This window comes from Lutjanus erythropterus, chromosome 16 (genome assembly GCF_056507025.1).
Source record: "Lutjanus erythropterus isolate fLutEry1 chromosome 16, fLutEry1.hap2, whole genome shotgun sequence".
Taxonomy (NCBI): Eukaryota; Metazoa; Chordata; class Actinopteri; order Lutjaniformes; family Lutjanidae; genus Lutjanus; species Lutjanus erythropterus.
The window spans coordinates 16,123,985-16,131,659 of record NC_139332.1 but is presented as its reverse complement, the minus strand read 5'-3'; the positions used below and the strand labels follow the sequence as shown (position 1 = coordinate 16,131,659).

At 41.2% G+C, this 7,675-nt stretch overlaps 1 protein-coding gene across 1 annotated transcript; it reads left to right on the top strand.

Annotated features, from left to right (window-relative positions):
• The first annotated feature begins 309 nt into the window (after positions 1 to 309).
• Positions 310 to 2,894, top strand: dlx6a (distal-less homeobox 6a). The gene is made up of 3 exons (XM_084738737.1): positions 310 to 1,127; positions 1,752 to 1,945; positions 2,134 to 2,894. Exons 1-3 carry the CDS (start codon positions 821 to 823, stop codon positions 2,371 to 2,373), a joined length of 741 nt encoding a protein of 246 aa, XP_084594863.1. The 5' UTR covers positions 310 to 820; the 3' UTR covers positions 2,374 to 2,894.
• The last annotated feature ends 4,781 nt before the right edge of the window (positions 2,895 to 7,675 follow it).

Below are 7,675 nucleotides of genomic sequence, written 5' to 3'. Positions count from 1 at the left end.
AAACGACCACACTCATTTGTAAATATTTATAAATTAGATTTTAAAAGACATTTAATTATTCCAAACGATGATATATGACATGTTTAGATGGATATTTTTCCATCTTGTAAATATGTTTTTGTTTTAAAATCAATTTAAAATTCTTTAAAAGGATGTTTGTGATGCTTTTCTATAAGTAATTAATGCCTGTGGAGAGGAGGAGTTAAACGCTGAGAGAGAAAAAGAGGCACATATAGACTCATCAGGCTTTAAAATCAAAGTGCGCACTATATATTGGCGCGTCGTGCGTAATTTGGGGGTTTGGGTTAAAAAACAAAATCGACCCGCTGGTTTTGCGTGTGAAGATTGTCTGTAGGAATTATGCGTCTTTTTCCCACCATATATTATTTCCTCTTCGTAGTTGTGGTGGTGGTGGGAGCTGGTAAGGTGGGTTAACTCCAGCTCAAGTCTCCGTGAAGCGCGGAGCACTGATGACGTTGGGTTGGATGACCAATCGGGAGGCGCTGCCCTTTGGAGACAAACCATTTTACTTGTAGTGTCTGCATCAAGTCTGGAAGCAAGGGCTCAATTTTAACAGAATCCACCTAAAAATCTCTCCCTTAACTTATGCCTACCTTTCCGACACTTCTTTGAGTGAGAATATCACAGGACGAAGGGGGGGAAATAAAGACGCTTGTGGAAAATTTCGGGTGTTAATAGGACAATATCTGCTCGGAGAGCGAAGGGGGGGAGAGACAACAGCAGCGCAGCGAGAGGAGAGAGAAAAAGCGATTTGGTCTTGAGAGAGAGGGGGGTGAGTGCTCTCAAGGCAGAAAATTCGATGATGACCATGACTACGATGGCTGACGGTCTGGAGGCTCAGGACTCGTCCAAGTCTGCGTTCATGGAGTTTGGGCAGCAGTCGCACTCACAGCAGAGCTCCCCGTCGATGGCCGGCGGCCACTACCCGCTGCACTGTCTCCACTCCGGCTCACACGCTCACCACCAGCACGACAACACCCCGTACACCGGGAGCAACACCTACAACAGGTCGTTACCCTACCCCTACGTGAGCCACGCGCACCACAGCCCGTACCTGCCATCCTATCACAACAACACCGGAGGACAGACAAGGTTAGACGGCACAGGTAAGACACCCCGTCCCCGGCGCCCTCACCGTGCCTTTAAACGCGTCTCTTCTTTTTTTTAAATCTGGGTGGCCCTCAGGTGGGGGATTTCTCCCTGCCGGTGTTTGTTGGTGTCATGCCCAAAGTCGCCGCGCACGACCGCTCCAACTTCGGTGATCTTTCAATTGTAGGAGGGCGATTTCAAGACGAAAAATCATGCGTAAAATGGTACTGAGATCCAGCCTCTTATTACCTTCTGCTGTCCCGTTTCCCCTCCAATCCCACAAAACCTGTTTTAATGCCCGGGGTGTGATCATCACGGCCGCGCAATCCTCACCAACTACTCGTGAAAATTAGGCAGCCCGCACGCCTTGAATGTTGTAATTAGCATTTAATTGACATGTCATTACCAGCAATATCCTAAATATGACAGCGGTAGTATGAGGATTGTGGCTGCCGCGGCGCTTAAAGGCAATGCGAGATGTAAACGTTTACCAAGCTGATTTTTTTTTTACCATTTATACACAGATTTCATTCGGAATTTATCTCCAGATATTTATCTCCACATTTCAGTCTGAAATGATAGAGGACACGCGGGGTTGTGTGTGTGGTTTTGAATAATAACATTGACTGTTTTTGTTGCAGAGCAGCAGAAGACGACGGTGATTGAAAACGGGGAAATTCGTTTTAATGGGAAAGGCAAGAAGATTCGCAAACCTCGGACAATTTATTCCAGTTTGCAGCTTCAAGCGCTGAACCACCGTTTCCAGCAGACACAGTACCTCGCTTTACCGGAGCGCGCCGAGCTGGCTGCCTCTCTAGGACTGACACAAACACAGGTATGAGGAAGAATTTACCCTGCATTTGTCTTTTAAATTCCAGATAATCATTTTTACAATTCTAATAACTATTAGAATATTAGAATTACTATTATTTGATTTTGTTTTTGTTATGATTGGGATTTTTTCCTGCAGAAATTCAAGCTCTTTATCTATTTCATGCACGCGTCTTGTCCTCTCCCCTGCAGGTAAAGATCTGGTTCCAGAACAAGAGGTCAAAGTTCAAGAAGCTGCTGAAGCAAGGCGGCAACCCGCACGAAAGCGACCCCATCCCGGGCTCCATGTCACTCTCCCCACGCTCCCCGACCATCCCTCCGATTTGGGACGTCTCGGCCTCTTCCAAAGGAGTAAACATGCCGGCCAACAGCTACATGCCCGGCTACTCTCACTGGTATTCCTCCCCACATCAAGACTCAATGCAGAGATAGACTGAAGAAAGGGTCAGCGAGCTGTCTGTATGTCTGGAGGCCTCCGGATCTCCGCCACGCAGTTTCCAACGTAGCCTACAATTTGTGTCAGCGCAGAGAGGAGAAAAACCCCTCCGCTGCTCCTCCTCAGCTGAAGGATAAACCTGCAGCCAAGCCTCGGTGTGATGACACAAACAAGGGAACTAACCATTTTTTAAAGCGTTACATGGCTGTTCAGTGGGCTCGCATATTTGTTATGCTTTCATTCATGTCAACATCTGAATCTGAACGTCAATATACCAAATATTATCAGTGACATTTTGGCCACTTTTGGGGGCAAAAGACTGCGCACACACTTTACGCGCTGCGGCGCCCAGAACCTTTTAGCCATGGTGGACTGAACTCCTGTTCTTTTCTTTTTGGTTGTTTTTCCAACATGCAAAACCAAGCAAATTGTCTGTCTGTAAATATAATCTGCGATTTTAGTTGTACATACACTTTTTATGTTTTGTCAGATTGAGTAAACCGTGACTCAAAACAGATGCCTGCTGTTGCATGATTTTAAAAAAAAAAGCTTCATATTGGGCCAACATCACATCCTAACAGGCCCTATTTCCCGTCACCCTGGTGCGCACAAGCCACACAGAACATAAGTTAATGACACAGTGCTCAGTGAAAAGCCCATTTCATCAGAGTAAACATTTTAAATAAATCCAAAAAGCTTCTCAGTAGGCTGATGAAGACAGTATATAGATTTATCAAATGCACTCAACACCGGAGGAAATTAACTTACCCTGCCCCGCTGCTGTCTACATTCACCTCGAAAAAGACATTTGCTCCAGGTCCAGCTTATCTTGTCATTTTCACCCTCAATTATTAGAAGTATTGACAAAATGTTTTCTCCCTTCTCTCCGTCCTAATGCAGGCCGTTAAATGCCAAGCTCCGCGGGATCGATGTTGAACAAAGCAGCCAGCTGCAGCGGCGTTCAATATGAAGGAGATATTTGGGACAATTTGTGGGTTTTTATCCAAGTGAGGCTTTTTTTCCATTCTCATAAATGCAGGCATAATTAGGGTAATTTTTGATGTAGCCCGCTGATTACAGCGTTTTTACCGTCAAAGATAATTACCTGTAATTTTCTACCACTTTTAATACTAAAAGGCATCTTTATTTGGATTTGAGGTAGCACAGATGGAACAAAAGGGAAAATTATTCGGTTATTCATATACAAATTGCCGAGAAGAGTGAGCGCTCGGGATATTATCTGAAATTACAACGCTGAAAAGCTTCATGCAGCTGTCAAGTCTGCGGATGTCCCACTGGCGCACATTCAGCCTATATACCTGGGCCCCAACTGGATGACTGGGGGCCTATCTGTGCCGCTGCTGCTCCTGGGGCCATGTGCACCCTGATCTGCAGGCTGCAGGGAGCCTGAAGCAGCAGCAGGCAGAGTAAACATCAACAAAGCTCTGAAATACACAATGCACAACTGTGTTATTCAGCTGCGAGAAGTGACACGTTTCATCATGCTTTCAAATGAGGTGAAAGGCTTTGATGAGGGAAATCACTGATAGATAGATAGATAGATAGATAGATAGATAGATAGATAGATAGATAGATAGATAGATAGATAGATAGATAGACAATATCTACATTACTGGGGATTATTTATTAAAAATCTCAATGTGTTAGTATTTTAGCAAAGCACAAATAGTAATCCCTACAATACTGCTGAAAATCGATATCAAGGTATTTCGTCAAAAAATATTACGATATTTGATTTTATCCACATGTCCAGCATGTTCTAATATTATATATTATGTTTTTGGATTAATATTAGTGCTGCAATAATGTTCATGTTGCATTTTACAACTGTAGATGCTTAAAGCTGAGCTAATTTTACTACTTCATGCACTGTTGGGTAATTTAAGCAACAGCAATGCATCATCTTCTACAAGATCCTCATATATTTAAGGTGTTAACTTAGAGAAAATGTGTATATCGAGATATATATCCTATAGAAAAGCAGAGAAAAGCCTAAAAATGTTGAGACATTATTTGATAGATAGATAGATAGATAGATAGATAGATAGATAGATAAGGTTAAGTGCAGCAGATTGACAGATATGGGGGTGGGGGATGCAGGGAGGGATGTGTCACTTCTTGCTCTCTAGCTGATACACTATACAACAGGCTTCTCATATAAAAGCTCCTACAGCACCTGACAAGATTCCACACGACACCACCACATTACAGCGCCTGAACCACCCCTCATAAAGACATCCACGATCTAAACATCCAGTCCAACAAACACAATAAAAGCAAATAAATCAGATTTTAGGAAAAAGCATCATTTCTTCCATTTACCTCTTATAGTTCGGACTGAGCTATTAATCTTAGAGCTCCCTGAAGGGTAATTCTCAGTCAGGAATGTCACAGCCTTCTCTAAGATCCGGAATAACCACAGGACATAAAATAGAAGACTCATCCTTACCTTCCTCCGCTTCTCTATAACTCAGACTAACCAAAAAACGCGCTGCACGGTTTTACTGCTGCTGGTTGAATAAGCAAATCCAGGTGGGAAAGTGTTTGCACACCCCGGTAAGCTCTTATATATTGCCTGCAAAATTAGCTGTTATTACTGTCACTGTTTAGTGATGGCGAGCTTGAAAAAAAGCCCTCTGCAATCAAGAACCAAGCGCATCTTTGTAAATTATAGGTAATTGTCAATGTCCAGATTATGATAATGGAGGCCCTAATCCTGGAGAATAATTATTGTGGAGTGTTACAGTTGAAGCTGTCCAGTAAAGCTAACTGTCATTATTTAGACTCGATTTGCAAAACGGGGGGAAACTAGCTGAGTGGAAAATGTTCGGTTGGAAATAAACGGGGGCTCTCGATATAATGGCACCCACTAGTGTGTGTGTGTGTGTGTATGAGTGTGTGTGTGTAGGGACAGAGGGGGAGAGAGAGTGAGAGAGATGGTAGTGGGGGACATACAGTTGTGGTGTGTGTGTGTGTGTGAGAGAGAGAGGGAGAGAGAGGTAGAGAGAGAGGTAGAGAGAGAGAGAGAGAGAGAGAGAGAGAGAGAGAGAGAGAGAGAGAGAGAGAGAGAGAGAGAGAATATAAAGGCCTGTGTGTGCGTCCGTGCACGAAACGGTGTGACAAAATCCCAAATTTCTTGAGTGACCTGTGCACAAATTGTAATTATGGGACTGCAGTTTACACTATTAGGGCTGAAAACAACAACACGAAGAAACACACAAGGATGTCAAACTCACTTTAGTTCATGAGCCACATACAGGCTGATTTGGACCAGTAAAACTATTGCATTATACAAATAATACCTCCAAAGTGTCCCTTCCAAAAGAAGTAAAACAATCTGTAAATATGGGGACATGCTTGACAAAACAGACGATAAACAGTCTAACATGTCTTAAAGGCAAAATATGCAACATTAAAAATGGACTACAGACTCATGTAAATATTATTCCTTTCAATCATCACTTATGATCCACTAGAAGTGTGTGGTGTTGGCTGTTTCTGCAGAGACACTGCCCTCTACCTTTATTTCCTTATTTTCTCATTATTTTGTAACACAAAACGTCAGCATTTGATGTCCTGGGAATGAGACTCAACAGTCAACTATCTTTCTGGTGCATTTATAAATCATACTGATTCTATCTTTAAGAAAAGTAAGTGCAATTTCAACATATAAATCAGGAATAGCAGTGCATGTTATTTGAAAATTTGAATGACATTTCTGCCATTTTTCTGCCAGTCATCCAGTAGGCCGGACTTGATCCTTTGGTAGGCCGGTTTTGGCTCGCGGGCCGTATGTTTTCTGCAGCATATGTGAAGTATAGGCTGCAATCAGGAGTAAGAAGTGGATTCAGTGTAAGGTGGAGATGTGACATGCATGGGTCAATGTGTGGGTCAGATGCAGCAGTGCGTATGTGTGCGACATTTTTTTTTTTTTTTAATAAAAACTTACTTGTATGATCTTGGTGCATATGGTTGGACAAATTCAATTAGATCAATTTTCATATCCTCAGTGTTTCTCCCACCAGTGGCGGCGGTTTGTTTAGTGGTTTTGCAGCGGCAGCGCTGGTATTACTGCCTGCTAATAACATGGTGAAACTGTGGAGGATTTTTCTTTTCTTTTTCCTTTTTTTTTTTCTTACTTTTTTATTTTACCCGGAAGGTGGGCTGCTGCGGCCGGGAGTGGCAGAGCTCTGGAGCCGGTCTACCCCCACAGGAATGCGGATTGTCTCAGATCTTCGTGCCGCCCCCCTCGCCTCCTCTCTGCCATTCAAAGCAGCTAATTGTAGGGGACACAAAGCGAGAGCGACTGCAGACTGTCTGCTGCTGCAGAGAGGAGCAGGCAGGCATTCTCTCTATACAGAGAGGCTCAATCAGGTTCTACCTCTAAAGTGCAATATGATGGATAAAAAGGTGATCAGAGACACTAGTGAATATAATAATAATAATAATAATAATAATAATAATAATAATAATAATAATAATAATAACAATAATAATAATAATAATTCCAACATTTCAGAATATTAAATACTAACAAAATACTAACAAAATACTATTATAATTTGGAATATAACAAATGGATTATAATAAAAATAACAGGATACAAACCATATAATATCACCACAAAATCAGACTAAATCAAACATATTATCAAAGAAACAATCCACTATGACTTCCAAAGACACAAAGTTGTTTTCCATAAAATATTGTAAGACTATTATAATGGTATTCACAACAGTAATCTTATAGGATAAATTAGCCCAGTTACAATTTGGATTATTTAAAAAATATGGATTATTAGAAATGATAGAAAGCCTATAACAGGATAGAAAGCCTATAACATAAGCATAAATCACTGAAATTAGTGTACTATCAAATAAATTTGCCACTGACTTCCACAGACACAATATTAGTCTCCATAAAATCTTTAAGACTATTATGATGATGATAAACTATTATAGGACAAATCAATCCAGTTAAGAAAATGTCATTCAATTATGATAAGTATAATTATTATGATACGTTAAAGCTCATCGTGATACACGGTAGACAGTTTTCCTTAAAAATATATTTACAATAACAGATTTTTTGCTGTCTGTCTGTTTAATAAAGTCACAAATTTGCACTTATTTCCTATCATTGTAAATGAAGGTTAAATGAGCCTGATGACAAAGAAAAATTAAGGCGAATTTCTCACAAAAGGCATTTTTTCATTCCCATTTGCAAGACGAGTATGAGTTTGTCTGCGTAATGTCCTCAATAAAAATAAAAATCAAA

Coding starts and splice junctions, on each gene's coding strand:
- dlx6a (XM_084738737.1), top strand. CDS start 821: ATGATGACCATGACTACGATGGCTGACGGTCTGGAGGCTCAGGACTCG. Junction 1,128..1,751: donor GACAAGGTTAGACGGCACAG/GTAAGACACCCC, acceptor TTTTTGTTGCAG/AGCAGCAGAAGACGACGGTG. Junction 1,946..2,133: donor TAGGACTGACACAAACACAG/GTATGAGGAAGA, acceptor TCTCCCCTGCAG/GTAAAGATCTGGTTCCAGAA.